General features: G+C 37.8%; 1 protein-coding gene across 6 annotated transcripts in view; it reads right to left on the reverse strand.

Annotated features, from left to right (window-relative positions):
• Positions 1 to 25,133, reverse strand: part of REV3L (REV3 like, DNA directed polymerase zeta catalytic subunit) — a 129,925-nt gene that overhangs the window by 20,955 nt on the left and 83,837 nt on the right. For 5 of the 6 annotated variants that reach the window (XM_072855691.1, XM_072855690.1, XM_072855692.1 and 2 more), the window contains 7 exons: positions 19,966 to 24,172; positions 18,608 to 19,590; positions 17,933 to 18,015; positions 16,688 to 16,813; positions 14,917 to 15,109; positions 12,373 to 12,484; positions 2,845 to 2,960 (listed from right to left, as the gene is read on the reverse strand). In XM_072855691.1, the coding sequence (XP_072711792.1) occupies positions 2,845 to 2,960; positions 12,373 to 12,484; positions 14,917 to 15,109; positions 16,688 to 16,813; positions 17,933 to 18,015; positions 18,608 to 19,590; positions 19,966 to 24,172 (5,820 nt within the window). Of the gene's footprint in view, positions 1 to 2,844; positions 2,961 to 12,372; positions 12,485 to 14,916; positions 15,110 to 16,687; positions 16,814 to 17,932; positions 18,016 to 18,607; positions 19,591 to 19,965; positions 24,209 to 25,133 lie in introns of all 6 variants that reach the window. The other variant, XM_072855694.1, reaches the window with a different exon arrangement.

Consider the following 25,133-nt stretch of genomic DNA (forward strand, 5'->3'; position numbering starts at 1 on the left):
TAATCAGTGTGAACATTTCCTTATCTTTCCCCTGCAGTTCAGTCAAAAAAGAATAATTACTTACCTTACAATAACACTAGTTCTTAGAACCATTTTAAGTGTTATGTATTCCACTTCTGGGTGTGCATCTACCACCTGGCACAAGAACACCTGTACTACGAATACCAGTGCTGTGGAGATCATGCCTATGTCCCGCATGCCCACTCAAACTTTATGTCCAAAGATGTTAAGGGCTACAACCCCAGTTTCCTTCACTAGAACTGAACCCATGTTGTGTGGGACTTCATAGTTGTAGGGAAGGAAACCTGACCATGAAATACATAGGGACATCACCATTAAGAACCATACAGTTCCCAGAGAAGTAACCTGTCTTCTTTGAGGAACTCTTCATGTGTATCCCAATTTCAGTAACTTGAACAACAGCTTATGTCATGAAGACGGGTAGTAATCGAAAGCGTTGCTGATGTAACTGTTGATTCTGCACAAACTACAGTGCAGACACAGCTGTCCTGCAAGACAAGAGCTGTGACTCAGCCTTTGAGAACAAAAGCAGAGACACATTAGTTACCTGTCTCAAACTGAAGAGATTGTTCAGCCGTACTTCTACAGTAGAGCAGTAAACCGGTGATCTTTGGAGGTTTAAGAAACCTTTGACTGCAATACTTACCATTCCTCTTACCAAAGACATTGCAAATCTTGAAGTGTAAGGGGTCAAAAGTTTCTCTGAACATCCTTCAATTGATCAAACATCATTGAAGGATGTTTCTCTGAACATCCTTCAATACCTCTGAAGACTGTACCCAGAGGCATTATTATTGCAACCAGTGTATGATCTCAGTTTAAGCCATCAGGGGAATTTAATAACAAGGTTCATGCAATCAGTTATTATTCCTGAAGAACAAATTTGAGACCTTTGTGCTGAAGAAGGAAACTGGTGATCTTTGATGGCCAAGTCATATTTAAACTGTCATGTGTTCCTGTTTTCATATATTAAGTATTTAAAAATTCACCAAGGTCCAGTGCCAACAACTTTCAACTGAAGATGCAAATTTGTTCTTATGTTTTCTTGTCCCTGGGAGGTCTCTAACTCAGACCTTTTCTAAACAGGTCACAGGTATCAAAAGCATCAAAAGATTTTGAAGGCATCAAAAGAGTGCACAAATATTCAAACCTCAAGGAAGGAGCATCTGAATGTAGCTCTTGTAAAACATCATGTTCTCCTGGCCAGGCACACAGGATGCCACCATAAAAGATGCTATTGCTATGCTGGGTAAGCCTAAAGACGCAACTAGCCCAGTATCATATTCTGTCAAGTACCCAAAAGCAGATGCTTCAAGAACAGGGGAAGCAGCTATTGATAATCTCTCTAGAACTCTCCCAGCTTCTAACCATTTGCAGCTTCCTGGGCCAGACATTATTTTCACAGATATAATAGTTCCCAATGGATTTTTCTTCCAATAATTTATTTCCTCTTAAAGCAACATACACTTTAAGTATTTGTACTATCTTGTGGCAAGGAACTCAACAGTTCAACAACCCAGGGGTGAAAAATCAACTCCTATTCTGTAGCTGCCATTTGCTAGCTTCATTTGATGATTTCTGGTTCTTGCATTGGAAAAGATCATGAACAACCAATCCATATTTCCCTTTATATCCCTCAAGATTTCACAGGCTTTTACCTTCCTTATCCAGTTTTGTCTCTCCTGGAATCCTAACTTACTAGACACATTTGGATTGCCCTTCTCACCTTTACCAGTCCTCCTATATCCATTTTGATGGGGGAAAGGTTATAAAGAGGCTAGAACCGCAGTATCTGAGGTGCGAGCACACTACAGATTTTTACATTTACATTCATTGTTTTGTATTTTACTTGCTCCATAACTCCTAACATTTTATTTGCTTTTTCAACCATTACAGAGTAACAGGATCAAGTTTTTAATAGGACAATCACAGGAAAGCACTTCTTACTTCATTGCTATTTAGTTTCTGTACAGATCTTTGGGAAGAGCCCTGACAAAAGCAGCCTTTTCAATTGTTTTGATTTTTAAAATCATATCTCCCCCATCCACACCTTCTTGATGACTGCAAAGAGCTACAACAAATTTTGGAGACAGTTTTTAATTTTACAAAGTTATCTTGACTCTTTTCAGGTGCAACACATTTATTTAGCTGTTTACTAACTGCACTCTCCAGAATGATAGCTTCTGTTGATTGGCTAAGTATAGACACTAGGTTTACCACTCTCCTGGATAACTTTCCTCAGGTTTTCAGGAAAACAACCCCAAACAGATCTTCTTCTGAATGTTGGAGGAAAGCATCAGCACTTGGGCCAGTAAAAATTTGCCCACAGTACAAGAATGGCTATTGAAAGTAAGGATTTTATTACAGAACTGCTGACCAGGATGAGTGCTGCTCAGGAGCATCTTTATGTCCTCGTATCCCAGCCAGAGAAACCATGAATAATGATTATGGTAGGTACCCTGTATGACATATACATACGACCGAAGTCAAGCAGAAGCAAGAGAAAGTTTGGTAGCAGAAGCACCTTCAAGAACTGAAAACTTAACACACATGACTACTGAAAATGAGTCTAGGCTCATAGATACAGGACACACCCAGAAGTGGAATACACAAGGAATTTAAACATTCAGAAAACGCTGAAAACCAGAATCTCATTGGTATTTCTCTTTTTGTGTGTGTGTGATTATACCTATAACAACACAACAGCAACAACAAAAAAAGAGGTCCATCTGAAGAAATACTCAGCATTTATTTTTTTAATTTATTCATAGATTTCAACTTGTTTCTATTGGAACTGAACTGAAACCCTATAAAATAACTTACCTGGCACACGAGAAATCATCTGGCATAAATCAACATTTAGTGCAGCAGCCCTCTGTAAGAGATAACCCCAGGAATGCATCTGGACTTCATAGCCTAACAAAATGTCTGGGTCATATCTAGAGAGGGGGGGGGAAAAGGGAAAATAAGCTTCATATTATTTAAGAAAATATTCTCCATGAACAGAGTATAAACAGGATTTCATTCTAATCATGTTGAGTTTAAAAAAAGAAGCGGCCACAATGGGTATCTATGAAAGTAGCATCTGGACTAGGAGACAATATTTAAAACTTTAGGATTTTCAATAACATTCAACTGAAAGTTTTTAGAAGTTTTTTTTTTGTTTGTTTGGTTTTTTTTGGGGTGTGTGTGGTGGGTTTCATACTTCTATTATTTCAGTCTTTACAAGTAAAGAACAAAATCTAGGTCTAATCAGGTTTTATCGATGCAATCAGGCTGTATTAAGCATAAACTGAAACCTAGCTACCAGCAATGAAATATAGTCCTGTCCTCAAACTTTGTTGTACTATTTTCCTTTATGAAATAGAACAGAATTTGCTACTAGGCTACTTGAATGTTGTAACAAATGTTTTGCAAATAACAATGCATCACACACACTGCAGTGTAGCTTATAATAATCAGAGGACACTTCTAGTCCTAAATGGTGACTCTTTATTGGGAAAGTTACAATTTGCAGTTGAGTGAGAGCTGTCAAAACTGAAACATGGAGAAAAGCAACCACATCTACCAGTCCTATTTAAATACCTCTTCCTTTAAGATAACCTTCTTCCTATAAGATACACAAGAAAAACTCATTTTATGCTGTGTCTCATGCCAGATGGAAAATTTGACTGGCTCAGGTATGACAAAAAGAAAAGTCAGAATTGTCTTCTGACACAGTCACTGCCCATCTTCCAGTCAGGCTCAGAGAAGAGTTGACTCGACAGAAGGACAAACGAGGTGGCTTTAAAGTCAAAGCACAGGTAGGAGTTAGCTCGGAGGAGCCTGTATCACCTACCTTTTGAGTAGGCACTATTAAAACCAGAAGTCATGATCTGGTCACTTGCTGAAGAGCCCAAGAATGATTTTCTTGGGCTGGGCAGAAAGCCACTGGCCAAAGTAACATCAGATATCTCTTATTTCTATAGTAAAAAAAGAAAGGAAGCCTCACTGTGAAGAATAGCTGCTTCTTTCAATGCAGCTCAGTCAAGGGGTTTTGAGTTCCAGCAGGCAGCATTCAATACAACTGAATGACAAAAGGGCAGCTGTCAGGAGGTAGAGGACTGGACAATAGGCTGAGGGTCCTGTACCACAGTCTATGCCCAACCCCACAACAGGATGCAGGCTTGTAGACCTTAGTTTACGGGAGAAGTAGGCAGGGGCCTTGGCTTATGAACAGGATCTCTGTACTTTCTGCATCCTTAAACGCATCAAAAAATGCCAACATTTTCTGACTGTTGGATATAGGAGAATATCCTTTCCCTGAATCCTAAGTTAAAGTTGTATCACAGACATTACAAATGAAGCTTCAGACTTCATCGTGAAAGCATCTTCCTTGCTTGTGTGTCCCAGCCAAAGGCAGATGACAAATTACGTTGAAGTAACTAACTACTCTGAGAATAGTTCCAGAAAAAAGCTCCTCCACACTTCTGCCACAGACACTAACTTTTTGTGAAAAATAAAGGGAAAAGTATTTGAATCTTCTTACTTAGCATGGCTATCTCTCTATTACAATTTGGGCCTTTTGTACCAGCCAGCAAAAGTTGCAAAAATCCCTTTTACTACCTACTTCTACCTGTGAAGGAATGGTTTTGATACAATTTTTGGCTAAAGCAGAAGATTCTAAAGTAAGGTTTTGATTTCTAGCATTCTAGAGAAAGTAAAAGAACTAGCACTTTGCATTTAGGGGGTATTTTGCCATCTGCTGTTTATGTCAAATGAATGATTCTTTGTTTTTGAAGACAGGAAATGATCATCAGGAGTGGAAGTAGTAAATTCACTCATTTTGGAAGCCTATTCTACCAGTGGTACAAACCCAAAGCCACTCGGAACAATTTATGGACCAATGAATGAAGCTAGCCTGCAGCTCCTTCCAGCAACACAATCAGCGTCAAAATGAGTTATGACCACTTGCTGCTCCGTGCGACATAGAATGATTGCCAATTGAGGTTCCAAAATTATGAATAGCTCCATCTAAGCTTTGAAATAAAAAGGAATTATGTAATGGTTTATACCATCATAGAATAAATGTTAAAAAAATTAAGATATTTTCACATTAATTCTTGCAGCTAAACTATCCTAGTCATAGCATATTGCAAAACACTACTGATTATTTAAAATGAAGGAAGTAGTAATTTACGTTTGTATTTGAAAACTGCTTTCACATAATTCAAAATGGAAAATACTTGTAGATTTTATGCAGGGCAAGACGTTATGCAGATGGGTTCCATGATAGATGCAAATGTGAATGAGAAACTTGTGAAGAACTGCTTATGTGGTACATAAAACAGTATTCATTATGCCAGGAATTTGCTTGCTCTTTTAAGCCTGTTCTGAACAGAAACAAGCATACTGTTTGGAAGCAGCAAGTTGCCATAACTATAGTAGCAGCTACCACCTGTGATGAAGGACAGTTGCTTTGGGTTTTTCCTTGCCCAAGTAGTGCATTACCTCCCTCACTTCCTACTTAACCAAATTTTAGTGGGCTATTACGTTACTACTGCAAATACCCCTATTAGTATTGCAACTGAATACAACATTTCATCAATTCTTGAGTTAATCTTACTATTCTCTTTTAAGCTAATGAATAAAATGACCTCTGTAAACCATCTGCATATAATCTCAAGAATTGTTTCTCTAGTATCCTTCAGATGGGAAGATGTTTTATAGAACAAGACATAAAACCACTTTAGTTTATGTTTTCAGATACATGCATTTTCTTATATAAATAAGTTGTATCTAACTTAAATATTACATACTTTAACATAGTTTTATGTAAATTCACATGTAGATTGGAAAGTTTCTCACTAATAGGATTTTTAAAAGTCTGTGATAGTTTTGAACTCAGTCTTGCTTGTACAGGCCATTAGGGATTGCCTATAATGACACATTACTGAGTCACAGGGTATCACTTTACAGTGCATTACTTACTCTGCTTTTTCTTTCCAACTAGATGCTGCACATTCATTAAGGGGAGGGTCTAATTTCAACTCATTTTGGCATCTCAAGTTTTCTAAGCTGGTCTCTTTATTGTCATTGAAGAAAAAAGGCCTCTTTGGGTGAACTACTCCTTATATTTATATTTTAGCCACCTGTTGCAGAATGAGATCCTGTTCTTTCTGTTTAACATACACGGTGATGAGGGTAGCTACTTAGACACTGACAATGAAATACAAATTTCTAAGTTTCAGTCAAATGTCTCTCAAACAAAGCTATCTACATGGAAAATCAAGGTAGAGTAGCTAGTAAATGGTGAATCCAAACCTTAGTGTAAATTCCCTGTAAACATAGTCCCTTAGTCTCAGTTTCCCATATTTAAAACTTGGATCCAAGTGGTATCCTTCTGAAAGCATGAAAAACGGTAAACACACTACCAGCAACTGAGTTGCTCAGATACTGCAGTAAGTTACACATATATGTATTTTGTATGTATATTTGTATGCATTCACAATGTATATGCACAAAGGAATATAATTAGTATTAACAAATTTATGGATGCTTAGGTATTTCCTTAACTTTACAATCAAAATAATTTTTGGTTAAGTGTATCTCTGAATTATCTTTGAAGTAAAAAACAAAGTAAGATTAAATTCAAGTAGAACTCCTTCCTACTGAACAACACTTGGGACCCCAAACTCCTGCACTACAGTACGCATAAGGTCTACCTTATGCAACAGGTTTAACAGACCTATCAGATTTCTTGCCCTAACATGAGGCGTTGCTGTTTCTTGCTTCTTATTTCCTTACTAATCAACTCCATCTCAATTTATGCAGCAGAAGCGCCCTCTCCTGCAGCCCAATCCCATGTACCAGCTGTGCCAATGGACCACTGCGTCATTTGTTGAGACCTCCTGTGGTATTCTTTTTGCTATTGGAAAAGAAGAGATGCCTGGAGCTAAAAGATGACATTATTCCAAATGGGAAAATGAACAGGTAAACCCAAGGTTTAGCTGATGTGAGCTCAACTGAAGCCTGTCACTCTCTCGCCTTCTCTCTCCCCTTTTCATGTGGTACTACAAAGACGATAGGCTGTGAGCTAAGGAGAGGAGAGGACAAGTTTTATATTTTTCATCCTCCCTTCTCACAATTTTTACAGTATACTATCCAGTTGGTCTTCATCATCAGTTCAAGCTGTTTTATTAAAAGAAATTGTAATGAGACCAGCTTTTACACCTGCAAGAAACTAGTAAGTTGTAATACTGATATTTGAAAGCTGCTGGCTAGGACTAGCACGACAGGAGTTAAGAGGTGTGCCTGCCAACATAGTGCTCTTTTGTTAAAAGGATGGGCACTGATACTGCTTTGCATGCTGTTGCCAGTCTCTCTGCAAAGATGAAAAGCAGCATTTATACTGGCAGGATTTAAAGATGACAGCATTAGCATTCAACTCATACATGCTGCAGAGAGAAGAAATGCGATTATTTTCCTTTCTAGCTAAGTCATATATGCTGTTATGCCATCTCTTCCTCTTTCTCATTTGATAATTTCGTGAATGAATACTAAAGCTCCCAGTTATGCCTTCCCTTCTATTATGTGTCTGGTTTTCCTGACTGCTATTTTTCTTCCAGCTAAAATGAAGAGAAAAAGGGGGGAAAAAAATTAGGCCAGACCTATACAGACAAAAGCAGTAACTGTGCATGGCAGCAGAATACTTGGTGACTCAAATACGTAACTGAAATCTCTGAAAACATTTTTCCAGTTTGCTTTGGACAATAAAAATCCATGAAGTTGATACAAGACATTAAGGAAAGATTTCTACAGGAAAACGCCACAGAAGATGATACTGGCCTGGGAAAAGAAGGTTAGATTAACACATCCCTATTTTAAAAAGAAAACATTGCTAGAGCATTTACAGAAGAACAAATAGAATGCATTGTATCCAATACAAAAAAATTGGTTAGCATCATACTTTACAAGAAAAACATTATACAAAATATTTAAATGTTAAGTATTAACAACTAATTAATTTACAAATGTTTTATCCCCAAAATCTCTAAGAAAAATCTTACAACTTTATACTCTGTTTTTGTACTTTTATCAGAAACTAGTTCTATGGGGACAGAGCTGTGGGTGGCTGGTGAGTCTCAAGTAGCAGTGAATCTACTACTTTTTTTCAAGCCCATCCTGTTTCCATATCCTCTGCATGTCACAGACATGGGGACTGTGCATTCCCACATGAATTCCCCAAATTTTGCTCCTCTCATGCCTGCAGGACCAGCCCTTTTCTGCTATCTGGTAGTATCTGCACTTACAGAAGAGTGGCACAATCTGCCTTAAAAGTGTAGGAGAGGCCCAGACATTTAATTTCTCTTTCATGGGAATCCACTGCTCCATCAGGCTCGGACATCTCTAGTTTTCCCACATTTTTTTAAATCTCCAAGACAAACATTCTTGTAGCATTCCCTTCCTCCTCCTCCTCAAACAGCCGCTTTCCTGTGTTTTGTACTGACTGGTTTATGGAGCTATGTGAATGTGTTTACTCTTTTTTCTGCCTTTACATTCAGACAGAGAGGTGGTTCTGTTTTACTTTTTCAAGCAGACAGATTCTTCCAATTTTTCTCCCAACTCATTGCAGCTGACACCTTAAGATAAAGAGAAGGTCTATTCAAGAAGGCTGCTCAGGCAGCATGACAGAATCCTTCAGGACAGCAATATAGGTACAGGCTCCATTTCAAGAAAAAAAAAATTAATCTCCCCTACGGCAACTCCAAAGAGCCTACAACTTGGCTCCCTGTGCTTGTAGATCATCCACACTGGCTGCACAGGATGGGAAGAAGGTTGTTTCTCAGCTGCTTTATGCCAGTTTTGAGCTTAAGTCCTATTTTTTTGTTTACAGCCAGAGGACAGCTTACCAAAGGAGGGAAAATTGGACCTACGTAGGTGAAGCTTCCTCTCAAACACTATGACGGTCGTCAGGGTACCAAGAACCACTTTATGCTTTTCTTTGTTGCAAATCCATGTTGTTTATTCTTCCCTGCCTCCTCCAAACTCACCTCTATGGCTTTTCCTTTCAAACTGTTTCCTGCCTCTCAACCCTCAAGCAACTCAGTATTACAACACCTTTTAGAATTAAAGAGAATTCTCAAATTCCCTTTACAATGATGTGCTTTCTTTTAGCTGTCTACATAGATTTTGGTACTCACACTTGTAAGTACTCCCATTTCACAGCTGAATCACTCTCAGTAATAATCTCCTAGAAATAAAGGTGCTTATTCCCCTCAATATTTGGACAAATCTGCTAGTTTTCAGCATAGATGAAATCACAGATCATGATTCCAGAGAAACAACCAGGTCTCCTTCGGGTCTACAGACCTCAAGATGACTTATTTCATTTGCCAACTGCCCTGAGTTAATCAGAGAAAACATCTACTAATTTCACAGAAGAACATTAAACCTGGTATTTACTTTACGGATGTCTAGGTGGAAACCCATGTTAATCCTACTGTGGTTATTCAGATCTAGCACACGCTGAACTACTTCACAGTGAAGGTATAACTGAATCCAACTTCAGCTTATCAATTCCAGTGAACTTTCTGGAGCAATACTCATCTTCAGTGAACATGTAACAAAGTAACTTCAGCTCTGCTATAAAAGGTTAGATTTGGGAAACACTCTTCAGTGACAAAAGGCTAGTAGTGCAACCCAAGAATAAAACACCAGCAAGCATTAAAACCTCACTAATTTATCATTTTTTGCTTGAGCACCTGTGTCCCTCAATATCAACCAGCACATTACAAAGACTATTTGCATAGATAGTCGGGGTCATTTGTTCAAAGACAAAATGCTTGCAGATTTCTGATGGAAAGGGAGACTGATGAGCTAAGAGTATTGCAGGAAGTGATACATTTCCCAGGAATCACCTTTCCCTCATATGTGTGCTGGGAACAGTGGTCAAGAATTCTCTACTGTGCTCTTCCAGAGTTTACACCTATTGACAAGAAGTGACAGAATCAACCATTTCTTATTTTCAGTAACCAAAATAGAATAAAAACAAAAGGCCTAAACAGAGAAGCAGAAGGCTGGAACTTGAAACAAATGAGTACGTTCCACAATTGCACCTACATGAAATAAGTGCAAGAATTAGGCCAACGACTAATAAGAGAATGACTAGAAATGGGAACAGGAATCCTTCAGCTGGACTGCATAAGCCAATTCCTCCCACAGCTGAGGTACAGTTGGTTCAGTGCACTAACAAGCTGATAAAGTCTGCTCCTGGTATTGACAATCGAGACTGAATAGATATTCCATCATTCACTGTGCCAGGAATCTGGAATTTCACTCTTCCACCCTTCCCTCCAACACTCAAAGAGGCCAAGAAGATGAACCAAAAGCAAGCTGCAGTCATGCTGGGCATGCTATTTGGTCACAAGAACCTATTATCCTCTAGCTTGATGCATACAACAGTATATAAGATAGTGATATGGTCCTCTGCTGATAAATTAAGGTGATTTTGAGTTTTTCTCCATGAACCCCAACTGGTAATGCTTCTTAAACATGACCTGATTGTTTTCTTTCTCTAACCTATCAGACCTACTATTAAGTGCACCTACCAGAACAACTAGAGTACCCAGCTTGTGCTGGAAAAAATAACACTAAAAACAGCAACAGAAGATTGTTTTAAAAATAATTCCTGATGCTGAAAGTTTTCATTAAAGCTGCTTGCTTGTTCAGTTCCCATTGAGGAAGATTTTTGCAGTCCACTACTTTTTAATCAAGTAGTTTTACCATACTTTTTCCTTCAGTTAAAGATACTCTGGGCCTAGACACTTTTTTTGTGCTTAAGAAGTAGAAAACATTTACTCCAGCAAAATTTCTTATTCTCTTTCACCTAGGCTACATAAAATAAAGGGGGAAAAGAGCTGCAAACTGTAGATGTGGTCCAAGTTTTAAAAACATACTTGTTGAGAGTTCAGCAGAAGTCTGATCCCTTAGGAGGGAAGTAGACTAAGACGATGACAGCAGTCTGCCTCTCCATTAGTAGATCTAATCTTTTATCTTCCAGGAATACAAGCTAACTAACCCAATCTTTGAAGATAAAGTTTGAGTCAAAAAGGCATGCTAGCAGTGTTGAAAGAGAGGATCTCTTAAGAAGAGATTTCTCAGTCAGCAACCTGGTGATTGGTACATTCCACCTTGAAGTATTACAAAAATTGCATGCTTTTTTCATTCTGTAATGCCTTCAATATGTACAGATGTAGACTTCTTCTGTTCTTCAGCAATAAATATATATATTCTAACTGCTGAGTTCTCTCTCTCATACTCTTTATGTACTGTCACTTTTTAAACTTCCACACAACTGATGGAGAGTTCTTCATTTATTGGCAGCTTCTCATTCTCAGTAATTTTCCTAAGTTTGATGGAGCACTAGATTTCCAAGAAAGAGAAAAATAAAATTATGTTCCTTACCTGAATTTTGTCTTCTCTGAACAGGGATCTGCTGCTCTGCCAGGACCCACCCTGTGTTGGTTGCATTCAGCAACTCTTTTTGTATTCTGGCTTCATGGGGTTGGTCAATGTCTTTCTCATCAGAGGTTTTCTGGTTGGAGAGAGAAAGAATTGCAAATGTACTCTGCCTAGTACACATTTTTTTGTTGTGCCTCTATTCCAGCAGGGTGACTCATAGTTTAAATCTGTTTATTTTTCCTTGCAATTTTACAGCTTTGCACCTCTGTCAGTAGGGCCTGGAGAGACGTCTGCAGTTCCACCTACTCACCAGCCGAGAGGGCTACCAAAAAGGCTTCCCAGCCTTGGTGGAGATGGGGAAAACCAGCAGTTTTCCAAGTCTGATGGAGCAGGGGATTTCCATTCAGAGAAGACAAAACTAATGAAGGAGACTGATTTTTCAACTACCAGTTATTTTAATCTGTCCATAGCAGTTTCAGTACCATGTAAGTTTTTTTCTGTCTTGCCTCACAGTCCCTATAAAAATTTCTTCCCATCTGAGGGGTTTTCTACAGCTCTCAGCACTGTTAATATCTACTATTCTGAGAGTTTCAGAGAGAGATGTGTAATGAATTCTGGGATTAACAGGAAAGGTTGTATGTTAAAGAAGATTACTTATATGGCTGATTAGTTTCAAGACTGTAACTCAGCTGCTTAAGAGGATCTGAATGTTCTTGCTGTCAGAGAAAAGGAAAAGCAAAAAGTATTTTTATTCGAAAGACCATCATGCTTGTCCACTCTAGAAATAAGCCTTCGAGGGAAACAACAACAACAAAAAAAATCAGTATTTGTGAGACTGGCAAGGGCTGAAGGAACTAAATCTGCTGTACCAAGCCTGAAAAATAAAAGCAGAACGTACAGATATGCTACCTTTTTACAATATTCACTACTTCCTGGAAAAGAGTTCTTTCATCAGTAGCGTAACTGACTTCTAGTCCTGTAACTCCAGATCTTGTGAGCAAGGGGGCTTGGTCTCTGTTCCCTAGAAAATAAAGTAAAAAAAAAAAAAAAAAATTACAATTTCGAAGGAATTCCATGACTTCAGTCAACAATATTGCTTTAGAATAAAACATACAACTGAAAAGAAGTATGGAATACAACCTATTTTTATCTTTAACACTAATTATTATCACCACAATTCATTCCATGGACTTATTTTGTTCCTCTTGGGTGGAAAAGTTTGTTCTTTTCACTTTGTAAAACTCTACCATAGTGATAATCTTGCACAAATTCTCAGATATAAATAAATTTGATTCAAGAAAAATTTCACCATTTTACATGTACAAGAGTCCAGCTATTAGAAAATTATTTTTTAATAAGAAATATTAAAGGACCATATGACAGCTCACACAGTGTTTTCATGCAAAATATTTATTTTATTTGCTAGCTTAGAGTAGTGCTTTGCAAAATGCTTTGAAGAATGAAAATGCTACATAACATAGCATAGCTCTTTTTCTGGTACACTTCTTAAAAAACACTGCTAAGTTACTAATAGATATGGAAAACCACGAGCAACTGCTCACTTACTGCACATTAAGAGTGTCTACACTGATAATGTGTGAACAATAGCTAAATTCGTACACATGCAGGAACTCAGCATTTGCCTTCCGTATAAAAAAACCTCTATAAATGAATAATATGCAATACATACTCTGTCTTTTCATTTTCTCTATACAACAGATAGTAATATCTCTGATTAAGGCAACAATCTGGAGTTTTTAAAAGGCATTCTACTTTGATACATTCTTAAGATCTTGAGAATCAAAAAAAGTGTGCTTTCAGAAATAAATGTTAGAATGAGTACTGTAACTTACAAAGCAATAATAATACAAAAAGGGAAAAAAAAGGTGTATCTCAATGTCAAGTCATGCAACAGGGAACTCAAAAAGTTCTAACCAAGAAAATATTGACAGCACACATCAATTAAAGCAAGAAATGTCACAATAACATTTAAACATATTTTATTTCACTAACAAAAACAGATCAGAAAACCTTTGGTTTTTCAAAATATTATTGGACCTCTTTACAGAGAGCTTTTTCTTGATAATTTATCAGTGGCACACACCTAGGGAGCCATAGTGGCTATACTGTGGAAAATCTCACTTACTAAGGTAATGGAGATAATTTTTTTGAAGAGAGTAACAAGCATATAATACCAGAATAAACTTCACTGAGAATAATAAGAACTTAGCTCAACATTATAAAATATCTACAATACTTTGAAAAATAAACTGGTAAAAGAAGGAGCTGTTGCCTTAATGCTAAATTTATTTTTGGTAGGTTTTTGTCCACACTTAAATTTTAGACAGTATTTTGTGGTTTAATACACATTCACAATGCCAAAGAAACCCTGAAAGAAAGAGGACTTTTTTTGTTTGGGGTTTTTGTTTTGTTTTGTTTTTGTTTTTTTTACTAGCCTAAACCAGTGGTACTCAACCTTTAACAGCTGGAGAGCCACTTCTTTATTAAATGGAGTTGTAGAGCACCATAAAAATCAAGTATCAACAGTGTGATTTTTTTTTTTTTTCCATCATGACACGTCAATGCGTGATGATGCTGCCTGAACATCATCACATATTGATACATCACGACATGACACATCAGCATCCTCTCTCCCAGCAGCATTCTGTCTTCAACCCCTTTTGGCTGCTAGGAAGGAGTGGGGTGGAGGGGTGGAAGGGGCAAAAGGGCGAGTTTTTCCCCATTCTGCCCCACGGCTGCTGGGTGGGAGGTGATCTCTACTCTTACCTGTGGGGGGATCCCAGCAGCTCCTTTTCTTTCCCCCTATGGGAGGGGGAACTTCAGCGACTCCCACACTGCTGGTCCATTTGCTCAGTGCTCCCCGCGCTGCCTGATAGAGTGGAGCGCCGATCAGACGCCTACATTGCGAGAGCCGCCTGTAGGGCCATGAAGAGCCACATCCGGCTCTAGAGCCACAGGTTGAGTATCACTGGTCTAAACAAAGCCAAAAAGGTACAATAGAATAAGGGCCCCTGTTTAGATCCTAAAAGGATCAGATAAAACCACAAAAATAACCCTTAAGTAAAATATAAAACATACTGTCTTGCTTTTAACATTTTCTACTTGTAGCTGTCAGCAACTTGAGTAGGAAACTAAAGGCAGGTTTTCCTCTTTATACTTTTAGAACACTGCAGGAGCTTGTCCACAAGTACGCATAGATATTTTGCACATGCGTGTGTTATTTGTGGTTTACAGCCCATGCAATAGTTCTTTGGAAGATATAAGCAGGAAAACTCTCTATGTTTAATATGGCCATTCATCCAACAGTCAACAAGACAAAATTAAATGAGCTAAATAGTAATATAGGTACTCGATTATATTTTGCTTGCTACTGTTTGATTACTATGAAATAAACATTTTTGTAAAATATGTTAAGAAAAAAGAAATAGGAACCTTGGCTTGAGAGTGTCCTGTCTCTATCAATCACTATAGCACCAGTGATTTCCTGTTTATCAGTATTTGGCAGTGCTGTGTCTGATGAGATGCAATAGAATAAAGCACAGATTGGATCAAACTCTGGGTCTGGTTCCAAATCTCGTCTGGTTCGAGCATGTAACTCCATACTGATGAGGGTAAGGTGTTGGACCTACCAACAAATAAATACAATAAGTTAGTACGTTTTAGAGCTTTCTTAAAAAAATTTAAAAGATTATTAGTGCAAATGAACTCATTGCAAACATTTATATGGTCATATTATATTGTAACTAAGAGGTTACACCTGAAAATTAATAGAAGTGATTAACTATGCATCTCTGGATCTCACTTTTTTGCAAAAAGCATTCTCTTACAAAAAAGATTAATCACTTAATACATTTTTATACTCAATTATTAAAATTCAGTATTTGTTTCTGAGTACTATCTTCTTCTATCAAAAGCAGAAAATACAAACCAACAGAAATGTTCAACTTCAACAACTGTAAATTCCTGTAATGTTTTCAAACAGCTTTGCATATTGAGCTGAATTACATTTCCAGACTGATGAAAAACAAAGAATCACTGTTCGTCTTTATGTCCTTTCCCTCCCTCACCCAAGATGTGCAAACAAGCATGAAGACTAAGTCACTTACAGGATGATATGGAGAATACCTAACTTTCCCTTCACTTGCATTAATGAACTTCCATATCACGTTGCTACAGCTTTTTGCAGAATGGTTTGCATTAAGAAAATGCTAATCCCTATATATTGTACAGTTTTGACTCTGCAATAAATACTGTAGTATTTAATACTGTTTCAATGCTATGTTGTTGCTCTGTTTTCTTGCATAATATAGTTGATAATGTGGACTAATGGGTAAATTGGAGGGATTACAAGGGAAAAGTTACAAATATTTCTGAGTATGTAAGCTGCCCTGGGAGCAGCCTGATTTCCTCTAGATTTGCAGCCTAAATCACTACAGCCATCACTGAAATGAAATTTTACTACCAAGCTCTGTCTCCATTTCCTGCAAAATCATTAGTTTCTTGTGGTTGGCTTCTCCTATGTCATCTACTCAGTGCATAAAACTTTTATCTCCCCACCTCATTTGTAAACTGGTTAACAGCTAATTCCAAGCCACAGATGCGGTGACTGTCTGGGAGCACACACATGCTGGCTGACCAGTTAGCAGCCAAACACAGCAGTACTATATTCACATTGCATCCCTTTCTTCAGCACCAATTTTGATCTCTCTTCCCAGACCAACCACTGATCTACATGAAATATGTAGACACACTCTTTCAGACATGTACCATTTTGTTAAATGTAGTAGAAACTGGCCAACAGGTTCAGAAGGTAACATGTAGAGGCCTGACTGAATGATGCCAGAGGCGTTGTTTCTTAAGGAAATGATCCATGAAAGTTATGGTCAACTAGTTCTTCCAGTAATGTTTTTATACAAAACTTACTATTTCTTCCTTCTGATCTTTCTCTTATTTTTATTTTTTAAAGGAAGGTTTACCACCTTCTTAACAAAAATACCGTGAAATTTAGTTCAATACTATTAAATAAAGGCACTTAGAGATCAAGCTGAAACTAGTCACACAACTACTTAAAGCTGCAGACATCACACACTAATTAATTTTAAGTCAGGCAGGGACCAAGGAGGAAAAGATTTTTAAATTCTGCTATTATAAAATTGGGCTGATAAACTATCATTTTATAAAATAACATGTAACAGTAAGTTACCTCATGTAAAGATTTTGCTTCCTGCAGGTTTTCCACGCTGACTTTAAAACCATAAGTGTTATTTAAAGATGGTCCTTCAATCTGAGAAGTCTCTTTCTTTGGAGCGCCAAGGGCAGCAAATTGATTCTTATTTGGGGAGGGGGAGGGGAGGGAGAAAAAAAAGCACAATATAATATTGAAAAAACTACAGGTTACTAAATTCATATGCGATATTAAATACAAATTTACCAATGAAAATGCAAATGCTACACTACAATTACTAAAAAAACCAACTTTCACTATCTCCTTATGTCATTTTTCAACAGGGAAGCAACAGTTGTATCTTTCTGCTGTTTAAGAATAATTTTAAATGAAAGCTCATATTAAAGCAAGACGCAGTTTGAAATACTTTAAAAAAAAACAAACCACAAAACAAAAACAAACAAACAAACAAAACCCCACAAAGAAACCCCAAAACCCACACATACTGGCTTTCTTAGAAGCCTGAGGACAGGGGAACCAGCAAATCTCTACGCTCTCTTGAGCAACATTCTATCAAAAACCTCTGCTTCAGTCACCACTTTTTAAGGCACTGAATTAAGGGTACACTGAAGTACCCATTTGAACTGGGGTGAATACCAGTACGTTAAGAACGAAAGAAAAGACTATTGGGTCATTTCAGTAATGCACCTAGCCCACCGTTCTGTTTCCAACATGGGGAGCAGAAACACTGTTTAAGGAAAACATGTGAGTCTGATCATTTTATGCGTTCCATTCCCTTTCTATTCTGTCACCATACCAGTGCCATTCACTGCCTACATGGTTTTCAGAAAATGCTTACAACATTGTCTGAAAACTAATACACACACACCGATTCATAAATATACACAGGTCTGTGTATATATATACACACACACATATATATAAAATGGAAATCACAATAGAACTTTAAAAGGATGTTGTAACTAAAAGAGCAGAACAACATCTTTACATGGTGTCTCTTTAGTGTTTCGTTAGTGTCTCACTACCCTAAAACATAGAACACACTCTCAATATTCAACTCCCCCCTTCCCCCCCTGCAAATTAAACTGATTTCTTCTTCCTAACTTTGAGGGTACACTGATTCTACAGCAATTGCACCCTACCATTTTAAATGTATTTTCAAGATCTTAACAGCGAAAGAAAAAAACAACACAGAAGAAAGAGAATGGAAATGTGTATGTGTGGCATAATAAAAATATATCTGTACATAAAATCTTAATTTACCTTCATTTGTGTGGTTAGAAGTACTCTTCGAAGACCATCAGTATTATTTCCCCTCTTGTGGCTCAGTTTCTGAGCTTTCGGTTCTGTAAACATATGAGTGCAAAACTGCTTAGCCTCAATAATATTGTCTAGACATTAAACAACATGCTGGAAACAACCAGAGGCATTTGGTTAACATTATAAACAAATATTATATGTAAACAAATACAACTTTATTCTCTGTCCAATCCAAAACACAGCTATTACAATTTGGTATTTATGGACATTTAGGAATGTACAAGGCCAGTAAGTTACCAAATCTCACATGACTATCATCTTGAACACTGCAATGCTATTCACACTCTACACTGAGGTTACGTTTGGAAAGATACAAGCAATATAACCAACAAGATTTCAAAATCCCCAAAATAAGCTATACTTTTAAATTAAGTTTTTAACCAGCACTTCAGAGTTCAGATACTAGAGGCCATCAGGAAGCAAAAGCGTGTTCTGCTTCTAGATTGTTTTCATAATTCAATAGTTACTTCAACAACAATGCACAGGCCTTTTCCTTTACAAAACTAGTTTTAAATATATTTTTGTGGAGATGTAATTATTTTCTCATTACATCAAAAGAAATGCAATATCATATTCAGATTCTTTTTTGTTATTATTAGAATGACTTAATGGATTTACCTGCGGATAAAGGAGTTAACCCAAGAACTTCAGGTACTCCATCTTGATTTTTTCTGTGCACAATGGGTGTACTATGTAGGCAAACGGATTCAGAATTTCCAGGATCTTCATTAACTGGAAGTGGAGACATGTCAAAGGATGTCCTAACGTCCTCTTGGGTGGATGGAGACTTCTGTGCACTTCCAACAGGTACTACATCATTTCCTTCCACCGAAGACAAAATAATATCCTGACTTTTCCACTCTGTGTCTTCTAAATTGGACTGCCTGGGATCTGGAGATGCTACTTGCTGCCAAGGAGGAAGTACTGGAGAATCTGGTGAACTGTAACTGACATAATAATCTTCCTCCTCCTCCTCCTTATCATGTTCTAGTGTTGAAGTAGTAAGTGTCTTGCTATCAGATAGAGTTTTATTAGAGTCTATGTCATTTTTAGTATTTACAGAAGTTCCTATAGTGCTTATAGACTTATCACAGGTTTCCTTGGTTTGTGGTTTTGTAGTTTCTGCCAAAGAAGCAGGAGAATTCTTTGTAGGCACAATAGGTCTTTCATCTTCCAGGCTAGATAAATTAAAATCTTTATCTGCTTTTATTATTTCTATAGATTTCTCTTCAGACAATGCTGCAGAGCTGAAATTCTCAGCTGCCTTTTCCAGCTCAGCAGGATGATTCTTAGGCAATTTCTTGAAATGTTCATACTCTTCTTTGGCATGAAGCCATATCTGAACTTGCTGTTGGCTTGGAGCACACTTGCATGGCATTATGACTATTTTTTTGTCTTCACTAGTTTTATGGCTATTACTTTCTCTCTTATTAACAGTAGAGTGACCATAACGGGGAGGAGACCCTGGTCTAGAACTTTCTGTCATTGCTGAAAACGCAGTCTTCCAGAGTCGTAGACCTTCTAATGAGAAGTCCCCCTCAAACTCAAGCAGGTCATTTGGAAGCCTAGTTTCCACTGTGAGAAGCCGTCCTCCAATCTCTCTGTGAAGAGAAATAGACTGAATTATTGTTTTGCTCTAAACTGCATTACAGGCAGTCCTCAAGATGATATACAAGTAGAGGGCTGCTAAGTATTTTTCTCACTATGCAATTCCTGTGGGCAGTATCTTTCTTTTACAAATCAAACAGGCACATTCCCACTTACTACAATAACATCAAACAATAAAAAACCAGTGTCATGAATGAAAACGGGTATTTGCATGGGAAGTACAGTAATTTTCAACTTCAAATGTATGTATATCACATAGGATCTTTCATGCATCTGTGCCACATAACAGCATAAAATTGTTTACAGGAATAAATTAAATTTAATATAATCACAAGAATATGTAGACAGAAACGCATTTAACACAGTACCTTGGCTTTTCTGGAGCATCTGAAGGATTGCTGCAAAATGGTTCCTGATAAATTGTTTCTGCAAGATCATGATCTAGCAAAGTTGCCACGATTTCTTCACGACTAGGTGGGGACATGAGAGGCTTAAGAATGTGAGCAGTACGAGGTGTAAAACTTCCATTCTTTGATTGTGAAGGAGAACTGGTTGATCTTGGCGAACTATCTGGAGTTGGAGTTAATGCCTCATTGTTTCTTGAAACATATAATTCTAAATCCTCAGAAGCTGCATCTATAAGTTCACCATCAGGAGAAGACAATATGGATGTAAAAGAGGTATGAACTGAATCAAGTGGTTGACAGGGTTCAAAAGTGGTTTCTTTTCTAATGTGGCTTTGAATCCAATCTGAGCTGGTTGGCTGAGGAAGGCTAAGAAATCTGTCTTTATTTACTGTATTTCTATTCAATTTGAACTTTTCATTTAAACAGACGTCAGTCTCTTGCATACAAGAAGTATCAATAGAACTAGATCTAGAAGTTGAAGGATGAACATTTTTCCTCCATTGGCTATGGCAGTGGTTCTCATTATTATCCAGTGAAGTTTTCTCAAAAAGCTCAGGGCTCAGGGAACCAGACCTTATCCATTTACTTGTGCTTGAAGAATGCTGCTTTTCTTCCTCAGATTTTTGGTCATTATGACACAGAAAGTCATTTTCTGTTGTTTGTCCAGAACCAAGATCTTGAACTGCATCACTCAAGAATTTTTGGGGCAAATTTTGATCTGCTGGGACAAACTGGCTTGCGGAATAAAAACTGCAAAATCCGGTTTGCCCTATAGTATTAATATCAAAGTTGTAATTGTGGTCTGGAGACAAGCTGTCTTCAAGTGAGTAGCAGCTTTCAAAACCAGGGTCCGAAAAAAAAATGGGGCTGTCATCAGACACAGAGTGATCAATGCGACTAGTGATCTGCTGGCTTAAAGACTCCATTTTTGAAAGTTTTGGTGTTTTTTCTTTAGGTTTTGTATTCCTGGGAGCACGTGATTTTCTTGGTGATGTGACTGACCGTGACCTTTTGATTGCTTTATTCTGTTCAAGAGGGCATGGTATATTCTTGCTCAGCTGTGTTTTAGCTGGTAATGGTTCCTGTGTAACATTTGCATTCTGAGCTTTCTGCTGCCTCTTCTGGAGCAACTCTTTCAAAACAGCTAGGCCAGACTGTCCTTCACTGAATGCTGATGGGGCCACTATAGTCCTGCTTTTATACTGGGAGATGGGTTTTGGTTGCATGGTTGTTTCTGACAGACACCTTTGTTTTACTGTTTCGGGTTTAAAATGTGACATATCCAAAATAAATCCTCTCTGGTTTTGATCCCAATTTAACTGTTTCACTGGACTCTTCAAAGACGTTACAAAACAGTTCTTAGGCAACTGAAGTGGCCCAGAGCTTTCCTCAGATGACTTAAGAATAGAAGAACAAGGATCAGAATGCTTGGATGCCTCTGGTAAACAAAAAATCTGCTGTTGATTGTCTTTACAATGCAGATAGTTAGTGGCATGTAACTGATCCATCTTTGCTATGTCCAAAGAGTCACGAGCTTCATTTAATTTCCCAGCTGGTGGTAAATATCTGTTTTGCAAATTTTTTCTCTCTTCTGCTTTTGCAGAAGTCTTATCTTTAGAGATGCGCGCATTCTGTGTTACCTGAGTTGAGTGATTAGATGGATCAAATATGTTTTGAATGAGAGGAGAATCCTTCATTCTAAATATAGCACTTTGAGTCCTGGGCCTTTGAGAGCTCATTTTTGGTACTTCCCTTCCAGATGCCACAGGAGTAGAAGCGAGAGATGAATGAGGGTCTTCTCGTGGAGCAGGTAAACACTGTGCCTCTACAGGCTTATCAGTTTCCATCAATGAATGAAAACAGCCTGATGAATTACCTTGTGCATCAGCTGCTGAAGGGAGCTGTGCTGATGGTAGATATCCTGCTGAATAGCCAGGAAGAGGACTGTCTTTCCGGTTATGAAGTGGCTGCGAGTTGACAGAGTTGTAAGAAATCTCAGGCAGATCTTGACGTTTCAGCACAAACTTCACTTCTGCAGTAGAGCGAGTATTTCCTTTTTCATCTTTAAATACAACACGCTTTCTTGAGGATGCTTTTTCAGCTGTTTTTTGTCTTTGTTTTGTTCTAGGTTTCTTCTTTCCATCATCTGCTGTTTTATCAGCCTGATTAATCTTTTTCTTTTTCTTGGTAGATACAGTGGGGCTAGCAAATTTCTTTTTACATTTCTTAACCTGAGTTTTTGCTCGACTATTTTTTCCTACACTAGAATTAACAGTCTTGCTGTTGTACATATTGAGCCCCCTACTAAATAAAGCTTCTCTGTCCAGGTTCGTCAAAATTTCTTCTGCTTTTGGATCAGTGGGAGACCAGCAGCGAGGTGGAGATGTGTTTACTGGGCTTGTGCTTCTCTCAGAAAGAAAACCTAACTTAGACATAACATCACTATAATTATAGTCACAGTCTTCAGCTTCAGCATTGTAGGATGGCAAAGGAGGAGAAAGAATTGTATGAGTCCTTTTTCTGAAAGAGAAAGTTCTTTTAATATTTTTACTACCTGTTTTTTGTGGTTTTCCAGCTTTTTTCTTGGTTGACTTATGTTTTGCTTTCCTTTTGTGACTTTTCTTTGGTGTTAGTGGATAAATAGGATATTTGGTTGCAGGAGAGTCAGGGACTTTTGGCCAAAAGTCCTTTAAAGGTGCAAGCTTTTTATATAAGTTCATCTTTTCCTCTGTGAGTACTACCCTTTCCTCACTAGAATCTACTTTCCCTAGTTTAACAAGCATATTTTTTCTCCCTCTAAATCTATTGATTATAATATATTTAATAATAACAGGTGGCAATTTTTTAGAAAGTTTTCTACGCTTTCGAGACTTCTGAGACCCATCCGAACTTTCAACACTTTCTATCGGTTGAGGTAGATTAATTTTTGAGTTGTGTGCGACAAAGCTTGATTCACTGTCTTCAGTCTCGTAATTTACCTTCCGTTTTGTTCGGAGCGTATATTTATTCCCACATAATCCAAACGACTGCTCAGTTTCAAGAGATCCATCTGCAAACTGACAGTCAGTATAATTAGCAGTACTTGTAGGCATTTTGTTTTCAAAAGCCTCAAGAGGAACTTGAACTAAGTCACTAGGTAAAGCACTATCCTTATCAGGAATGTTACTACAAGCATTACCTTGTGTATAGCAGCTTTCCTTCACTGATGCAATATCATTTACACCTGCAGGCTCCTGATGACTGATAAAACTATGTTTCTTTTTATTCAGCTTCAACCTGGACTGTTTGTTGCCTTGCTGTAACTTATATGTCACGGGAGCTAACTTCTGTGGTCGACTGAGACAATTAGAAAGAACAACACTAGGAAAAAACATATAATGTGCTGCTTGTTGACTGAGGCTTGGCTTTTCTGCCTTATGCTCCTGAAATTCTTCATACCGAATTTTAAGCTTATTAAGGCCACCTTCATCAGTGTTGTTTTCAAGTGAATGTACCACAGTTCGACTGCCTCCTGAACAAGACACCAATTCACAATTTTCTGTAACTGTTGCTGGAAAAAAACTATTTATACTTGCACTGCTGGATTTTTCATTTACTTCAGAGGACATTTTACCTTTGGAGTGGCTGGAGTGGCTCAAATCGGAAAAGTTAAATATGTTTTTATTCAACATGCTGTCACCAATGTGGCGGCCCACATGCATAAAAGAGACATCCTTTTCAGCCTTTCTGATGCTAGTATACTTCCTACTAGGTATCTGTCTGCTCACTGATGAAATATCATCTTCATACTCAAAAATATTATTTTCACATGAAGGAACTGGGAGAGTATCTTTCTTGTTACTCTCTTTGTGAGAGTTTTCTGCATGGGTACTATTGCTGAATGGATTTGGGTACTTTGCCGAGTAAGTGCTTTCTTTTGTAAGAGCATGGACTGAAAGTTCAGGTCTTGTTTCTGTGTTTGGTTGCGAGAGGTCTTCTACTAAATCTTCATTATTCAAAACATGGTTAGAAAGGGCACTTGTGTGTTTACACTGAAAAGTAATTTTAGCAGAAGATGGGGGTTCTAGCGTAGCAGCATCTTTGTGAAAGATTGAGGTCTTTACAGACATTTTGCTTGTTGCAATGACGGAGGAGTGAGTTCGAGAACTTTCATTATTCAAAGGATTGTCTGAAATGGAAGACAAGCAATTTTACTCTAGTTTTCCTGTAAAAAAAAAAATAACCTAAGGCATTAACCAACTTAATGACATTTTCCTGAAAGCCCTCCCATCCAAAGAAGAAACAAAACTCTTCTAAATCACATTGCATTTACAATCATGACAACTACAGACCCTGAGTACATAAGCTGCTGTATCAAAATCACGTCGTCAGTACATTTGTGTCTCAGCCGTTCTGTCAGTTACTCCTAAATGGTAGGCTTGCATACAATTGACAAAGATTTCATGCTGGTTTTCTGAAAGAAGGCTTCTAAAATCACCTTCAGATAACTAAATACAAACACTGATTTCCAGAAAAGCTTGTAGCCTACTTTTTCCCTGAGAAGTATGCATACTCATTGGCTCTGAAAAACAAAGAACTTATTTAGATGACTTCCCCATATAGAAAAGTCATTGCACAGAAAGCTAAAGTACTATCTTACACCATGGCAAGGGCTTTGTATCAGCTGTCCTGTGTACTAAGCATAGGCAGTTTGCTGCACTTGTATAAAGCAGAGTAATCCACCACCCATTCAGGTGTTTATACAAGGAACTCACATCATTTAGTTAGATCATGAATCCATACACATGCATTAACATTCCCACACAGATCTGCAGCTAGCATGTGCTGTAGTAACTGTCCTGTGCAGACTCATCAAATGATACCTGGGACAATTTATCTCTCTTTCGCTGATACTTTCACCACATTTACTGTAGGGTAAGTGTGGACAGGCAGGTGGTAAGTAACAAATTAACAACTAGTTTGCAGCAACTGTGTGCTTGCTCATAACCACAATGAACACCAAGCAATTTGAAGGAGTTTATTTCTCTGTGAAGAGGCAGTTACCACAGAGCTCCTGGCAGACAGCAATTTGTTCGTGTGTCCTCATCTTTAGCTGAAATGTTGAAGGGGGATAGGAGTTATGAAACATG

The sequence above is a fragment of the Ciconia boyciana genome, chromosome 3 (genome assembly GCF_034638445.1).
Source record: "Ciconia boyciana chromosome 3, ASM3463844v1, whole genome shotgun sequence".
NCBI lineage: Eukaryota > Metazoa > Chordata > Aves > Ciconiiformes > Ciconiidae > Ciconia > Ciconia boyciana.